This window comes from Colletotrichum orchidophilum (assembly GCF_001831195.1).
Source record: "Colletotrichum orchidophilum strain IMI 309357 chromosome Unknown Scaffold_26.1, whole genome shotgun sequence".
Lineage (NCBI taxonomy): Eukaryota > Fungi > Ascomycota > Sordariomycetes > Glomerellales > Glomerellaceae > Colletotrichum > Colletotrichum orchidophilum.
Window position 1 is genome coordinate 26,342 of NW_019172982.1, and position 16,277 is coordinate 42,618.

The 16,277-nt window shown below is 50.5% G+C and overlaps 6 protein-coding genes across 6 annotated transcripts; 2 read left to right on the forward strand and 4 right to left on the reverse strand.

Annotated features, from left to right (window-relative positions):
* Positions 1 to 308: 308 nt before the first annotated feature.
* On the forward strand, positions 309 to 3,764 carry CORC01_04088 (uncharacterized protein; the record flags this gene model as incomplete). Its single annotated transcript, XM_022615736.1, has 7 exons — positions 309 to 350; positions 413 to 594; positions 651 to 992; positions 1,044 to 1,176; positions 1,251 to 3,036; positions 3,092 to 3,599; positions 3,680 to 3,764. The coding sequence occupies 7 exons, from the start codon at positions 309 to 311 to the stop codon at positions 3,762 to 3,764; spliced, it is 3,078 nt and encodes a 1,025-aa protein (XP_022477692.1).
* Positions 3,765 to 3,975: 211 nt separating this feature from the next.
* CORC01_04089 (tryptophanyl-tRNA synthetase) lies at positions 3,976 to 5,594 on the reverse strand (the record flags this gene model as incomplete). The annotated part of the gene is made up of 6 exons (XM_022615737.1): positions 3,976 to 4,433; positions 4,502 to 4,620; positions 4,721 to 4,836; positions 4,901 to 4,981; positions 5,105 to 5,457; positions 5,573 to 5,594. The coding sequence occupies 6 exons, from the start codon at positions 5,592 to 5,594 to the stop codon at positions 3,976 to 3,978; spliced, it is 1,149 nt and encodes a 382-aa protein (XP_022477693.1).
* A 480-nt stretch (positions 5,595 to 6,074) lies between these two features.
* CORC01_04090 (ribosomal protein S10p/S20e) lies at positions 6,075 to 7,135 on the reverse strand (the record flags this gene model as incomplete). The annotated part of the gene is made up of 4 exons (XM_022615738.1): positions 6,075 to 6,310; positions 6,390 to 6,817; positions 6,897 to 7,005; positions 7,093 to 7,135. The coding sequence occupies 4 exons, from the start codon at positions 7,133 to 7,135 to the stop codon at positions 6,075 to 6,077; spliced, it is 816 nt and encodes a 271-aa protein (XP_022477694.1).
* Positions 7,136 to 7,597: 462 nt separating this feature from the next.
* CORC01_04091 (uncharacterized protein) lies at positions 7,598 to 8,424 on the reverse strand (the record flags this gene model as incomplete). Its single annotated transcript, XM_022615739.1, has 2 exons — positions 7,598 to 7,981; positions 8,215 to 8,424. The coding sequence occupies 2 exons, from the start codon at positions 8,422 to 8,424 to the stop codon at positions 7,598 to 7,600; spliced, it is 594 nt and encodes a 197-aa protein (XP_022477695.1).
* Positions 8,425 to 10,528: 2,104 nt separating this feature from the next.
* CORC01_04092 (histone-like transcription factor and archaeal histone) lies at positions 10,529 to 11,754 on the forward strand (the record flags this gene model as incomplete). The annotated part of the gene is made up of 5 exons (XM_022615740.1): positions 10,529 to 10,613; positions 10,763 to 10,776; positions 10,869 to 10,922; positions 10,995 to 11,663; positions 11,725 to 11,754. The coding sequence occupies 5 exons, from the start codon at positions 10,529 to 10,531 to the stop codon at positions 11,752 to 11,754; spliced, it is 852 nt and encodes a 283-aa protein (XP_022477696.1).
* Positions 11,755 to 12,259: 505 nt separating this feature from the next.
* Positions 12,260 to 15,000, reverse strand: CORC01_04093 (uncharacterized protein; the record flags this gene model as incomplete). Its single annotated transcript, XM_022615741.1, has 9 exons — positions 12,260 to 12,517; positions 12,586 to 12,742; positions 12,815 to 13,107; positions 13,159 to 13,300; positions 13,358 to 13,467; positions 13,520 to 13,621; positions 13,687 to 13,818; positions 13,873 to 14,883; positions 14,950 to 15,000. The coding sequence occupies 9 exons, from the start codon at positions 14,998 to 15,000 to the stop codon at positions 12,260 to 12,262; spliced, it is 2,256 nt and encodes a 751-aa protein (XP_022477697.1).
* Positions 15,001 to 16,277: the final 1,277 nt, after the last annotated feature.

Below are 16,277 nucleotides of genomic sequence, written 5' to 3' on the forward strand. Positions count from 1 at the left end.
TTCGGTTCTTCGTCAGTTTGATTTGCGTCTTTGAACCTCCCGTTCTTTGGTCTTTCAGGCGACCCACACTCCCATGTTCTCTGAGGTTTCTTGCGCTTCTCTTTGGGCTTTCGGCCTGCATTTATGTTTACCCAGAGCCTCAACTCCTGGCTGTACACACCATAATACTCGTTCTGACCTCGCACTCCATTTTGCGCCCGCCCCTCTCCTGTCGAAGCAAAACCTCATCCCGGAGAACGTATTTGGCACACCAAAATGAGAATAACAAATCTGACAGAACTTTGATTTCTTCATACTTTCTCGCAAACATGGAGCCCCAGCTGCCATCAACTGTCCAAGAGGCGGAAGCCGTAAGTCTCAGTGAGCCTCCTTTCTCAGCCGAACAGCAACGAATATGACAGCCGGGTCCTAGTTAGTCTTGGCACTCTACGAGCCGTCGCCTCCTGAGGCCATTGCGCGCATCCAAGAGACACTTCATCGCATGCAAAGATCCCCTTCCGGCTGGTGGATTGCCCGGGATCTTCTGGGCCACGCCGATGACAAGGTCAAGTTCTTCGGTGCCCTCACTCTGATTGTCAAGTTGAACACTGAAAGGTGGAGCCTTCCATTTTCGTATTTAATCAATAGAACGACTAATATCGAGAGTATAGCACCTCCCTGTCAAAGGACGATGCGTCCGAATTATTGCAAAACCTCATAGGCTGGTTTGTAAGGTCCTTGGACGACGGTTCCGGGGCCATGGTCGTTAGGAAGTTATCCTCGGCTTTGGTCACCTTTTTTCTATGCTTCCCCACCCAGTGGGAGTTTTGCCTCCGTCACCTCTGTTGTTCTCTGTCTGAGGGTGTTGCCTTGCCTCAAGACAGGGTCGATGAAACCATCGACTTGTCGAATGTCCTTCAAATACTCCAGCCTCGAAAACTTCAGGCCGCGCTATGGTTCTCAGGTGGACTGATTGACGAAGCAACGAAGGTGGAAATGAACTCGGCAAAACAGTGAGTGCCACAGTCTTCCGGGTTCTCGTCTGTTCACTAATGATGCGGTAGTATGGGTTTGTACGAGGGCCTCACTCGCAATGTTCCAGACGCCATGGTTCTCATGTCTCACGGGTTTGCCCAGCGAGGATCTGCGGACCCTATGAACCACGTCATACAGAAAGGCACCATAACTTGTTTGCAGGTAGGCAGTGGTCCCAGCCTTGCAGGTCAAATGCCTCATCTTTAGGGACCGGTCGCTCACTACACATCGTCTAGTCATGGGTTTGGTTCTCTCAGAGGGTATCGGCACACAACGACGAGCTCGTCTCCTCTCTTCGAACACTGGTACAGCCCACCATCACAGCTTTAGATGACGAAGAATTGTACGAAGTGGCCATGGAGTTACTCTTCGAGATACTGTCAAATTACTCGGGCTTTTTGACGGATGATCATTACGAGTCTCTCTTTTCTCTTTTCGAGACCCAGTGGTCTCATGAGCGATACCAACGTCTTGTCCAAGGGGATTTTGACTTTGATTCTGTCCAATTCGGGCATCTTATGATCGCTCTTGGTGATTCCAAGGTTGAGAATCTCATTCACAGCGTGGATGCTCGCTCATCGCGCTTTGTCGCACATCTTCGAGGGCTCCTTTCTGCTCAAGGATATCCTGTCAGCGAAGACAAGATCTTCGTTCCTGCTCTCGAGTTCTGGTCCACCTATGTTGAGACGTTAACAGACTGCATCTATTCGGAGGAAGAGGAGTCAAAAGTATGGGTTTCTACGGCTACCTCCCACGTCTTGGAAGCCATCTCGACTGTGTGGCAACGGATTGCATACCCACCTGCCAGTGTCCTTGTCGATTGGGACTCGGCTGACCGGGCCGGTTTTAGCGATGCAAGAAAGGATGTTGCTGACCTTCTTCAATCGACCTTTACCGTGACTGGTCCACCCTTAATCTCGACCTTCGCCAATCTGACTCTTCAGTCTTTGTCACCACATTCTTGGTCGGCCCTGGAGGCCGCAGCGTTTTGTCTCGGGTCTCTAGCCGATTGCGTAACTGGGGATGCCAGATGCGACGACAGTCTCAGAGCCGTATTCTCGTCGCCCCTGTTCGACCTTTTACAGACAGCGAGAGAATCCATGCCAGGCCGCACTCGTCAAACCTGCATATCCCTGATTGAACGATACTCTGACTACTTTGAGCGCGAGACTCAAAGCCTTCCAGCTGCTCTGAACTTGCTTTTCTCTGTCCTCGCTGATCCGTTACTAGCTGGGCCGGCCGCAAAATCCATTCAACAACTCTGTTCCTCATCGCGTTCAATCTTGGCATCGGAGGCAGGCGCATTCCTGAGTCAGTATCAAGGCATTGCCACGCAAACCCAAATGGACTGTGTGGCCGTGGAGCGAATCATGGGAGCCATTGCGGCTGTCATTCAAGCTGTACCAGACGACAACACAAGGTTCGAGCATCTTGATGTTTTGCTCTCCTTCATCCAGAAGGACGCTCGCATGTCGATGCATCTGGCTTCCTTACCTACACTCTCTGGCGATGCATCAGGCTGTGGGATGGACATTCATCGCTGCTCAACGCTGAACGAGCTGTCGGAACTCCCCACTCACATGGCTCTGAAGGCTTTGAGATGCCTTATCGGCGTTGGGAAAGGTCTACAGACTCCGGGTGACGTGCCCGTGGATCTGGACATTGAGAAAGACGTTGCAGCAACCGGCGAGAACTCCAGACTCGGCCATTTGCAGTCTGGGATTATGTCAATGATAGTGCAGCTTCACAGGGCATTTCCACGAAGCGATGAAGTTTCAGAGGGCATTTGCAACATTTTCCGATCAGGTTTTTCCGAGTCGGAGGCTGGACCCTTTGTTTTCCCTCCTAGACTGGTATGCGACTACCTCACTGAACAAACACCTCAAACCCCTCGAATCGGCTATTTCGTGAACACTGCTTGTTCCTTTCTCAGCTCGTTGAGGAATTTGAGGAGAGGCGATGTAGACGAAGTCAGGACAGAACTTCTCCGATGGGTCATCACTCTACTACAGCAACTGCCAGGTAAGGGCACGTTTATTGCGGTCATGAAGCAACACTGACAGAAGCAATGAAATAGAGCCCGACAACGACATTGAATTGGCTCAGAATGGCATTGAATTCACGAACCGCTTGATCTCGCGGGAGCCTGCTTCGCTTTTCCGTCCTGATTGCCTGCCGCTTACCGAATTTTTCTTCATCTACGCCTTGCGGATATTAGATGGGCGCGAACCACTACCTAAAGCCGCAGCTGCAGATTTCTGGGTTCGTCAACCTCCGCAAAACGATGTTATCTTCACCTGCGCTGACCAGGTCCAGGCAACATTCATAACTCTGAAGCCAACGGATGCGACGATAGATCACGCCATAGCCCAACTAGGCCCGTTGCTAGCCCAATCCATCATTCGTAACATCGGCGGAAATGCCTCTAGGAGCGAACTTGACAGGCTAAGTGAGCCCCTGAAAAAAATGGTCAGCAATCAAGCCAAAGCTCGCAGTTGGCTTGAGCAGGCTTTGTCTGACCCATCATTCCCTAGCCGGCAGCTAGCTGGGGATGAAAAGGCGGTGTTTCTCAAGAAGATCATCAAGTGAGTTTGACTATCTCAGTTTGACTGTCTACCGTGTCTATGTGGAGAGTACAAAGTTCGTCACTGACCATCTCCGACAGCCTCCGCGGCGCGAGGGGGACTAACCAAGTTGTGCGAGATTTTTGGCTAGCTGCGCGGGGCTCAAACTTTGCATATGCGTCTTGAGGAGCATATCCCCCTGAAATCGACGGGAGGATGCCTCAACAGCTCACCATCCCGCCTGCTACGCCCAGCGATGACTTCCATTCACGGTTAGTGAGCAAGGACGCGCTCCGTAGGAATGAGAAGTGATATTACAGTATATTACATATGCCTCACCGCCATGGCAGATTAGGAGGTGACACACCGGGCAGCTGTTGGGAATGATACGAAGACTTCATAATCCAGTGGCTTCTCTTACCAAGGCCATGGTTTCGTTGGCATTGACGCGGGCCTTGCAAGCCCCCTGTGCTTCAACAGCATCGAGGTATCTCCCCTCATCAACAGACAGAAGTTCTATGTAGCGCTCACGGATTCCGCCGAGTCCTTCGATGACAGCTTTTGAGACGGCCTGTTTGAGATCTTTGAGAGACGCATGAGAAAAAGATTCAGCGAGTTGAGCTGGGTTCCTGGCCTGGGCATCAAAAATGGAGAGGATTTCTAACAAGTTTGATACCCCCGGCCGATTAGACTGGTCATAAGAGACATTGTTAGACGAGTCTGTCAGTGCACTCATAATCTTGGTGTGGATCTCTTCAGGCGTGTCGGTGATGAGGATACGCGACCTCGGATCCCTAGCTGATTTTGACATCTTCTCGGTTGGCTGTTGCAGTGACATAACCCGACGTGTCGGGGCTACTTTTCGTTAGAAACTTGTGTTCTGGAGAACGGATGACGCCAAGACAAGTGACGAGACAACTCACACATGATGGTCTCGGGAGATACCAGGACAGGGCCGAAGTTGTGATTGAAGTTTGTTACACATTCGCGAGCGAATTCCAAGTGCTGTTTCTGATCATCGCCGACGGGTACATGAGTGGCCCTGGAGGAAATGTCAATCAAATGCACTGCTTCTGTTTCCCACAGTAGCTATTACTGGTGAAAAGCATGAAGCATTGAGAATGAAAGCCTAGCAAACCTACCGGTGGATGAGGATATCGGCAGCCTGCAAGACAGGATATGAGAATAGGCCGAGCTTCAGGGAGGCTTTCACGCCTTCATCGAAGACAGTGGCGTCGGTTGAGAGAGATAGTTTGCTCTACCAATAAATTTCTAGGATCAGTAAGTGGGTCTATTGGTCAAGCAATGGCGGAGGAACAGACCTTCCACTGTGTCATTCTTGACAAGTAGCCCATCGAGGCCGTACAGCTCAAGATCCACATAAGTTCAGAATGCGCCGGGACCTAACGTGTGAATTGTTAGTCTTTTCGAAGTCTCGCTCGCTCAAGCGGGTTTTTGTGTGTGTATAATGTGAGTGTGGATGAGAAAGACATAAGAAAGATGTAAGGAGGTTTGTTATTACATACAGATGATTGATAGAACAAGGCCGAGCGTTCGGGTTCGATACCTGCAGCCAACAAAGCCGCCAACGTTTCCCTCTTCCACTGCTTGAGTTGTTTTGCCTTTTGTGGCACGGTAATAGCGTGCAAGTCGACGACGGAGTAAATAAGCTTGCAACTTTCGGCTGGCTTGCCTTGGAGATGCACCCACTGTCGGATAGCACCGGCATAGTTGCCCAAGTGCGGCGTTCCTGTTGGCTGGATGCCCGAAAAGATGACCTTGTGATTCTCAGTCGACGAATTGCGGCGTCCGGCGGGAACGATGAGCCGGCAGACTGCCGGCCTGGAGTGCCGCCACATGAGAAATGGCCGTATCAATGCTGAGGAGAGAGACGTCTGATTTTGACGGTCAGTTGGGTAGTATCAATTATTTCAGCTGGTATGCTTACTTTGTGTTTTCGATGATGGAAAAGAGCTGAAAGCGTGGGAAGGTACGGTCGAGACCGTAGATGCCCATAAGCTTGGAAATTGCTGCAAGCTATGCCAGGTCACGTACATAAAGTTGCAAGTTCAGTATCGTTGGCGTATATGGAACTGGGGGTTGACTGATCCAGCGCTTGGGGCAGTGGACCCTCACATACCTTATTGCTCGTCGTGACATACTGCTATAGCGGGGCGTGGTGGACTGTACCTAGGCACATGGCGTGCAGGGTCAGCAGTATTCTTCGCAATGATGACTGAAAAGCAAACAGATCGAAGGCATGGAAGGCCATGTCAACCGTATCAAAGTAGGTAGTATGTATATCGCTGGAATCGTCATTCAACGAGAGCCATGTTGTATATTTGTTGGTTACAGAGGACACGCTCCCAGGGGGGGTGCCCTTTTCGTCTATTTAGTACAAAGACAGAGCCAGCCTTCCGTCACTTTCCGATTGCCTGGAATCGTCTCAAGCACTACACACCAGCTTACATGTTGATCCGTGGGTGGCACGGCATCTCAAAACTCACTATCCACCTTTCTCTTGGCCGCCTCTTCTTTCTTCCATTGGCTCTGGAGGAATCGCCGCTCACCCTCTGACCGCTTGCCACTGTCCGTATCGAATCGGACCGTGGCTAGAAACTCCTCCACTTTCTCAACTGTATCTAGCTTCCGCTTCTGACTTAAATGACTCCACTGTGAATCAATTGCCTCAGTGGCCTCTGGATCGATGGCATCCATGGTCTTGCCAATACCTAGAAAAAAATCGACACATTAACGGTTGTGCTGAAAGAGCAAGCATGGTCCTGCCCGCAAGATGCAGTTGTCGCCTACCGAGCTTCCCAAAGTCCCATACATTGGCCTTCATTCCAATGCCGTAATATGCGTGCTTCTGGAGGAAAGCCAGCCACAGCTGGACCGTCTCAGGGTTTCCATCGCGGATTTGAACGAGGCGACGCATCGTGATACGCTCGAAGTTCTCCTGCGACTTCTTGAAGATGAAACTACTCCGGGGAACCGTCCATCGTTCAGTGATTCGAGGCAATGGTACGGGGCCAAATGCCGGGAGCTTCAGATAGTACGCTGCGCGAAGGGCAAAGTCGGAAAAGAACTCGAGGTTCCTCAAGCTGTACGAGCGCAACTGAAGGTCGCATGAAGGGATTCCATACTCGGCTTCACGTCGCAATGGCTGGAGATAGAGGGCCTGGACGCTTCGAGGATATCTTGGTTCGTTCTCCTCGGTCTTTGCGAAGAAATGTCCCCTAATAAGTGACGATCATTAGCACAAGCACCATTCCTGGCCCAGGAGGAAGCGATATCCGTACACAGGGTCAGAATCACTGAAAGTCTGTCGTTTTCTCGCTGTTTTCAGGGTCCCCGAGCGCTGCGTCACTGAAGTTTGCGGCGTCTCTGTGTTGAGTGAACGAGTCCATGATGGTCTCACGGTGCCCTACATGGTAGAATTGAACAGTCAATAAGGGAACAGCTTTCGCCTCGTCCACACAACACCGACGTCGCGAGAACAGTACGAACAAACCTGTAAAGGTGACCGCGCCAGGCAGCGGGCGGTTGGCCGCCATATTCTCGGAGCGCGCATCTTCTTCGTACGCGTGACAAGGTAATTGAGCAGCGCAGTGGTTTGGCAGGCGAAAATGGTCGAGCACCTAAGGTATGAATCTCCACGGTAAAATCTCGAGGTCCCCGCAAAATATTCACATCTGAGGTCAGTTACCTGGACATTGTCCAAAAAAAGAAATTTACGCTTTATTGAATATCATTATTCTATGCATATATTGATGTATATAACCTCGCTCGACTCTGGAACTGTTGTCGCTGGGTTATTCAGATGTAGCACAGCACAGGACTCTCGGAGAATAGATGCATTTTAGTGGTTTGATTTGATACTAGGTAACTAAGCGTCTCTATCACAACTGGCTTTCGTTTATTTGTTATTTGCGTGACTAGCAATGAGCCACCGACTTTGGGTATCACGAAACTTCAAGACGCGAAAACGTCTGCGCGTGGCTGCGGATTTTGTCCCGCTACTGGCGGTTGCGCCGACGACGTTCAACCAATTTCTTGTAAAACGCCTTCTTGCCGCTCGCCTTCTTCGCCTGGATCGCTTCATATTTAGACCTGAACTTGCCAGAGAACTTTTCTGCGCTCAATAACTCGTCCACCAGTGTCTGCTTTCTCTCCTTACGCGTCAAGCGGGCGGTGTGGAATTCGGTCGGGCCTTCGATAATGCGTCCAACATGAGCGTAGCGAGGCATCTTGGCCTTGAGAGACTCCTTCTTGTAGTGCCGCTTGGAATCAATGGCAGTTCCTCTCATGTGAAGGATTTGGAGGTCTCGCTTCAACTCGGGATCATTGGGATCCGTCCTAGGCATACCAAACCAACCGGGGCCGGCATCATCTTTGGAAGTCTGTCTGTTGTTAGCGTACAGGTCCATCCAAGACTTGCAGGCAAAGCAGAGCATCGGGTAGAATCTCAGGTCAGAGTAACTATGAAATGAATGATCATTTTGGCGTGGCAGGTAACCCAAGACGGGTACCGTCACCACATCAAGAAAATAAAGCAGGGTTTGCTTCTCATCAGAGGAGAGTCGAGGGGTGATAAAGGGCGAGGAGTAAAATTGCGCGCGGCGCCGCAGCGTACCTTTTTCTCCGCTGGCCTAGGATCGCGAAGCATAATGCTTTCCGAGTCTTGTGCCTTGGGCTGCGTCTCTGAATCCAAATTTGGACCAACAGGCGCGGCCTTCATGGCAATCAAGGTGCAATCCTTGGGCCGCGATGGCTGCTTCGTCGCAAGGCGACTAGCCGCTTCTTTCAGGAGTTCATCGAGACGCCCATCGCACAGCTCCGGCATAGCGGTGAAGTGCGATAGAACCGTGGGAACTGAAGGGGAACTCAGCAGTGTGAGGAGAATAATCAAGTGAAGAAAGGTGGTCAGCGCGGCGATGATGCAGGAATTTTTTTTCTCTTTAAAGGTCTGGTGGGGCAGTGGAACTTGACACCGGTGGACAGGAGTTGAGGCGCGGAGGTGCGTATTAGGTAATGCACCAGATGTGCCCGGCTACCTTAATAGGTATCTGGTCGCACGCCCGCAGGGGGGGCCACGATATTGAAATCCATCGGTCACTACCGTACCTTAAGTGAATTGCGTGGGTGCATCTCCTGTTAGGTAAGCCTGTGTGGCCTGGAAAACAAGAGATCCGCCCACGCCGCACCTTACTTTGAAGAAGCAAAGCGCTGGTTCACAGTCACGTCATGTCCCGGGGTCAGATTCTCGATGCCCGTCTCATCCACGTCACCGACCACATGCAGCTCTTCGTCATCCTTGATTTGACCTTGAAGTAAATTATTTATCATGGCACCTTGGTGTCGAAGGGAAGCTTAACGACAAGACCACATTTTGGAATTTCGGGCGGTAAGGTTTCTCAAGGGCTACCTAATGTAATGGCGACGCTGGTGGATGCCCAACCGGCGGGTGAAAGAAAGAGTTCGGTGTGCACTACGTAGTACGTCAGAATCGGTCACAATCGAGGCAGCCGATAATCTGCCTACCTTGCCTTACCTGAAGTGCCTTACGGTACGAACTAAGGTACGGATATGCCGCCCAATAAGGCACATGAGCAGGTTCCAATCTTATAAGGTAATGAAGGGCACATAAGGTTCCAAGGTAACGTACGGAAAATGTCAGGTGCCTACCTAAGGTACCTAGGCACGCGGTTGACAAAAAAAAGGACACACCTTACCACTCTCACATGTGTTTTCCTATCTAGCTCTCTATTTTATAATATAATATTATATAAAAATTAAATAAATAAAATATTAAAAAATATTCTTATAACTTTTTAAATATAAAAATATAGTTTAGGAATTTTTTAATATTAATTTTAATTATATAAACTATAGAAATGTGGTCGTAGTGAGATGGCTATGTTAGGTGTGTCCTTTTTTCTGTCAACCGCGTGCTAGGTTGGGAATTCTGACCTTGCGGTCAGGCCTCAGCGTTCTGCACAGTGCCCCTGCGCCTTTGCGCCTTTGCGCCTTGTTGGGCCTGGGGTTATTAAATGTACCTACGTAGAAGATTTACGTACCCTCCGAGAAATCTGGCAGCGGGCCAGCGAAAGGTACCGCAGGGAACCTACCTTAGCCAGCCTCCTGAAATTCCATTGCCTTTATCCGTACCTAACCTAGGTAGGTACCTAACTGAAGCTGCCCAAGAGGGCGTTACATCAGTTCATCGATGGAGGTGAGTTCTTTGGCGTTCCCTGAGCAAATTTTATCCACCGATAAGATGACTGTCAAGCCCACTTCACTTCGCTGTGTGGCCGTCTCTATTCTACCTTCAATATTGTGGTTAGGTAGATAACCCGTATTGTATTCAAGCTCGCCTGTCGCAAACATCAACCAGTGTACCTAAGCCTATTGAGTTAAAATGAACCCAACTGGTTACTGATGTCCAGTCCTCTACCGGCCTACCTACCTACCTACCTTGACTCAGGATCGATTTAGCTTTGGTACTTCGAGACATCTCCAGAGGTAAGTACCAAACCCGACAGAGGCATCCCGCGGCTCCGAATCACAGTCCGACGGGAAAGGTACCTAAATACTTTGCCTTAAGGCATAATCTGACAGCACCCAGCTTTTGATCGCTCTCTGCTCGTCACTCCGCCATATTCCCTTAGGACCTCTCAATTGTCCAAGTTCGTGAGCCCGTGCATCACCGTTCCACTTGTGGACAACTAATTTGCTTCCTTCACCACGGCCCGACACGCGTGAGAACACTACTCGCAAGCCACAAGCAACGACGGACAATCCGACGAACCCCACACACATTTGAGTCGCGGATCTTGCTTTGCCCACCAATTTCACGCCTCTGTCAATTCCTGAAAGACCTTGGGTACCGTCAATCATCGAGGTATCTAGCTTGCACTCACGTCTGCGTTGCTCTCGCGACAGCTACCATGGACGCTCAAAACCAGCCTGGCTCCCATGCCCAGCAAGGTCGCCCCCAGCCTGTATACGATACGAGTCACGGCGGTCATTATGGTAAGCGGAAACACAAATCCCCTCCACTCCCCTCCCCGACCGCGTGCAAACGCGCGAAAGGAGCGCGCTCTCGACACGAGTTGCTTCTGTCCCTTTCGTCTCAACCCCGTCTCAATGCGGTTATACTGATATCTCTATCTACAACTTAGGCGCAAGTGCTGCGGTTCGTACTCCATCCTCCTTGCGGCTTACATACGACATCTACCTACAACCATTGCTATCCAATCAATGAGCCGTTTCTAATCACGTCCATAGCTCTCGGCTCAGGGCTTCGCCCCGGCCGAACTCTACACCGGCCCATGGGCAAATGTGCGGTTACACTCTCATCCCCAATCCTAGATTGATTCAGGGTTGACTGACGCACACTCTTCACCATTACAGGTTCATCAAGGCTTGACTGGCCAGTACAAGGACATCCTGACAACCTACTGGCAGCAGACTATTAATCATTTGGAGGGCGACAATCATGACTATAAACTACACCAACTACCCTTGGCGCGCATCAAGAAAGTTATGAAGGCTGACCCCGAGGTCAAAATGATATCCGCTGAAGCCCCCATCCTCTTCGCAAAGGGGTGCGATATCTTCATCACTGAGCTCACAATGCGTGCATGGATCCACGCTGAAGAGAACAAGCGGCGCACTTTGCAGCGATCTGACATTGCGTCTGCCCTCGCCAAGTCAGACATGTTTGATTTCCTAATAGACATAGTTCCCCGCGAAGAGGCTTCCTCTCATGCCAAGAGAACAGCCGGCCAGGCTGCTCCCACACCCCAAGGCGTCCCAGCTCAAGCAACCCCCCAAATGCCCGGCCAGCATGGCTCCATGCCACAAACAGCCAACCATTCGACATCCTCTCACCCCATGGCAGCCACTGACTACGGTCTTGCCGGCCATGCTCTCGGGCCCGACCAGGACTACCGCCAGAACCCCAATATGTACCCCGGCCAAGTACAGCCTGGTCCATCTGCCCCCTACGGTCAAGCCCAACAACCCATGTATGGCGAGATCGAGGGCATGTACGGCTATGGGACTATGCAACCACAGCAGGTAAGTGTTTGTCCATGACCATTGGTTTTCTACGCCACAAATAGGCTGACAAGCTTGACAGCCGCCCATGTCCAACGAGGAATTTGAGTAGATGACGGGTATGCGCAGCAGCCAATGTTTCTCGAATGGCTGTCTTGAGTTTGCCCATCACATTTGACGCGCGAGAGAGGAATAGTTGATATTTCGATTTGGATCTGGCGTAGCGGCGTTCAAGGCATTGTTAGCGACGAGAGTCATGATGACGGCTGCCAGTTAACTCTTCACGACGGGTTGCTCCTCTGGAGCTAAGCAGGGTGAGGAGAGGGAAAACCCCTATCCTGCATATGCGAGCCTAGTAACATCCAGCAGAGAATACAAATGGTCATTTGCTTCAATAAGACTCGGATCTGACGCGTATTGACATGTTCAGCCGTATTTTGCTTCATGCTCCAAATTATGCAGGATTTTCCTATGAGGCAGGCGGCTCTCACTTCATCATACCGAACCTGGATGAAAAGTTGGCAAGAGGAGCGCTGCGTGTGGGACCATGGGCATTTGAGGTGAGCCTGTTGAAATGTTAATGTTTGAATTGGGGTAGACCATGAGAATCTCGAGCCCTACTTTTCCAATAAGATGGGACCATTCAATGCGTCAACGCGACCAAATTTTTTATTGCGTATCGAGATATCAAAAAACTCGTCATGGTTGTCAGATTGCATCAGGTTGATTGTTTGTTGGAGTTCGTCCAGGTTCTCTCGTAGCATGGCTCCGTTTTCAAGACTGTCGACAAACTCTGTGAGATATTGGACGTCTTTGGCCAAGGCTGCCACCGCGTTGGTGTTGATATGCTTGACGTCAGGGGACAGTGGTAACGCCTAGCCAGCAGCACACATTAGTAACGAAGTCAACAAATTAAGGCTGAGCTGTGCGCCAAAAAGCTCACAAGAATTTTGTTGGCGGCATGACTGAGAGCATCAAAGTAGATGAGCTCCTTGATCTCTCTTGGCAAGCCTAGCAGCGTCGAGTTCATGATAGTCGAAAGATACCGGGTCATGGTCTGCATGTAGCTGCTTGGGTCAGGAGATGTCGTGGTGACCATCCTGTATTACCATTGTCAGCTGACGTCCAGAACGCGCAATCCCGGCAGTCGGAAACATTCTTATCACACTTACCAGTCATATTCAGCTGTATCCACTAGGTCATCAATTTTTGAGTTTACAAGTTCGAAAATACGCTTCTCGGCTGTCTTTTTGTTGTTTCGGAATTCTTCAGTTGCAATAAGCGTGACAGGGCCACCGGCGGATGTGGACGATCTTGCGCGGATGAGGAGCTGCTCAAGCTCCTGACATGCGGCTTCAAAATGCTCAAGATTAATAAGAATCTGCACAATCTGTCCGAGATATTGTGAGCTCAGCCTCTCGACGAGAGACTTGCAAACCTTCTCCGTCAGAAGCTCATCGAGCGACTGGGAGGGGGCGGAGTCAGCATATTTTCCTCAAGCTGAACCAATCATAACACCTGCCTTGCGAAGTGTGTCGTCGATAACATTGGGATGCTGGAAGTGGTCATCGGAGAAGAAGTAAAACTGGTTCAAAAAGTTTCGAATGTCTATGCAGCAAAGAGGGTACATCTGCGAGAATGGCAAAACGCAGGGGAAGCTGAGTGATTGTTAGATTAGTACTTGAGTGAGGACACAAAGACAAGCGCTTGCGTACCTGAGCTCCTCTAGCGATTTTTCTTGCGAAAACCAGCTAACATTGACCACCTTCTCATACTCTTCGCGAGTATTGATTGCCATAGGCATGTAGTCATCCGTTGACACAATCTAGGTTCCGTCAGCCATCACACACGATGCAAATGCGTGGAAAACTTCGTACCTCTTGAAAGTCTTCGCTGAAACGACGCTTCAAAAGCTCCGCATACTTATCAAACAAGGTAAGCAGGAAGTTGTCGAGCATAGATACAGAATAACCCCAGCCCTTTGAGAAATTGTGTGTCAGAAAATGTCTGTGGATGATAGACGAGATAGATCAGGATTGATTACCTCCATGGTTTGGATGAATAGAGCTATAACGCCTTTGATCTTGAGCAGTATCTCAGCGTTGCTGACTTCATTCAGGGCCTGGGAAGTCAGCGTGATAGCCGTGTGACACATGGAGTCCCATAGCTCATCCACCTAAGAAGATTTCAGCATCCACAGAAAGGGTACGCGGGGAGATGATCAGCATACATCAACTGCAGAGCGCAGGTTAGGGACACGCCTCATGGTAGCCTTCTCGATGATGGCGAAACCAGCGATGCCTTCGAGGAGACTGCTGAGGGACGACTCATCCTCTGCAACGAGGTTCACAGTGCTGGGCAGCAGCAAATCTTTCTGCTGGCGACGGGTTGTAGCATATTCAGCACGGAATTTTTCGCTTTGCCCCAGGGCATTATGGATATGGAGGCACTCGAATAATGGGGTGAAGTCAACTCGCAACTCCTCATTATCGAGCACGTCGAACTCCTCACTCTCGTCAAATACCAGCTCAATTGACGAATTGAGTCTAAAGTTGTTCAGGAAGCTGTCTCGTTCCACGCGTTCTCTCTGTCTCGCCCTTCTAAGTTCGGTATGATAGAACGCGACCTCACCGAGGAACTGCGAGGTCTCACGAATGCGGAACAGCCAGGTATTGAGGTCGGTCATAACGGCTTCGGAAATGATTTTCTGGGACGCCGGTATCGACTTTTGGATCACGTCGGCCAGTCTGTGCTGAGTGGCATATTTATTCTGGATTGTCGGGATCAGATGCTCATTCTGCAAGTCCTCGAGAGACTTGAGCGCTGCGTAGTACTTTTTGGTGCGAATCAGGTCGTGAGCATGATTGACAGCGTGGAGGATCTTGAGCGACTCTTTCAGAGCATCAGATGCGTCGGCGATATTCTGTCGAACAGCTCTCGTGTTGACCAGAGCTTGCTTCTGATCGGCAAGCTTCTCGGTGCTGGCCTGAATTGACTGATTTAATCTGAGGATCTCTGCTGTCAGAGTAACGGTGCCTTCGCGAACGTTCTGAAGTTGATTTACAGAACCCAGAAACTCCTCGTGTTTTGTCAGGCCTATCCTCTCGATGTCGGACTCTCTGTCTTCGGCATATCGCACGAGATTTTGCATAAGCGAAGGGGTTCGATTCGACTGCGAGGCATCTTTGAGGACTGGAATGAGCTGGTCGAGGAATTCCGTATCGGACGAGGTGATGATAATCTAGGGTGACTTCGAATTAGCTCGGAAGACAAATATTTCTGGTCGGATTCAAGGCTAAGGCACAACCTGCTGGACGGCTGCGCCGTAATCATCGTAGGTCTGGGGGCGCCGAGGCATCTTATTCCATGCCTCGGGCGAAGCGCGGTCTCGTTAGCGTCTTGACTAGGTGTGGGACAGGATTCGCTTGGTCAGTGGGCGTTGGCGATTCAACTTGAAGAAACAGCTTCGTGCTGTCGTCTGGGGCCTGGGTTTTACTAGATGCCTAGTTGAAGAAAAATCGGTCAGCCATGTGGAAAATGACGCGAAGAAGGGACGATAGGGAATATGCTTGTGTTACCTAAGGTAGTTAAGCTCCGCACGGCGATTAGAGATATCGGAGTCGTGCACACATACTATGTACAGGCGTGATGAGGCTCTTCGGTGGACCTGGCTTGGTCAGCGCCGCTAATGCAGGTGCTCGCATGGGAAATACCCTGGCAGCACCACATTGACGTGAGTGGCCTTCCATCCCGGGGCCGTGCCTTCCGCAATGACCTTAACCTGGCTCTGCGGGGTGGGTGGATCACGTCCCTGACAACGCACCTCCAACTTCACACAAGGGGCAGCGGTTACCTCGAGATCATCACGAGCAAATATTGAACTACCTTAAGGTCTCATACCCTGCCAGTCTGTCCACATGGATCCCGCCGATATCTATGCTATTTATTTTAGGAGCGAAAGTGTCAGCCCGCTCACTTCCTTGGAGATATTTTTTTGGGCATGGTACATGCTGTCGAAAGAAGTTGACAATTATATTACAAACCTCGACTTACACCTCTTTTCTTCTCCTATGTCATGTGAGCACTGCTCTAAAGCGACTACCTCAAAACCAGCGCGCACGATGTAACTCGACTCAAGTAACTAAGTGAGCTCTCACCCGGGGTATGAGGTTGCGCAAATCAGGCAGGTAGGCGAAGTCTCTGGGCCTGGGGAGGAGGCCCACGCCATCTTAACAAGACGGGACTGGAAAGGAAAGTTGTTCACTGAATCGATTCGTCTGAGGTAGAAAAAAAAATCACCTAAGGTAGGTAGGTGCCTGCCCTGGGTAAGGTAGTGGTGGTTCTTGTGTCTTGAGACAGTCACTGGTTCCTTGTGGCAAAAGGAAGGAGTCCACGAACGTCAGGTGCCTTCCTGCCTCCCAGAATCTGACTACCTCATCCTCCGACAGCCATATGACTTCCTTCCTGCCGCTGCCACCTTACCGACAAAGGCTCTTTCCTCCACCACTTGCCCTGACGCGACCAACATGCTCACACGCTTCACTCGACACATTTAATCAACAAGGCCTCCGGTTCCTTGCACACCTCCATCACTCCAGCGTTCTTGATGCAGAGCTAATTCCTCATCTCAAACGT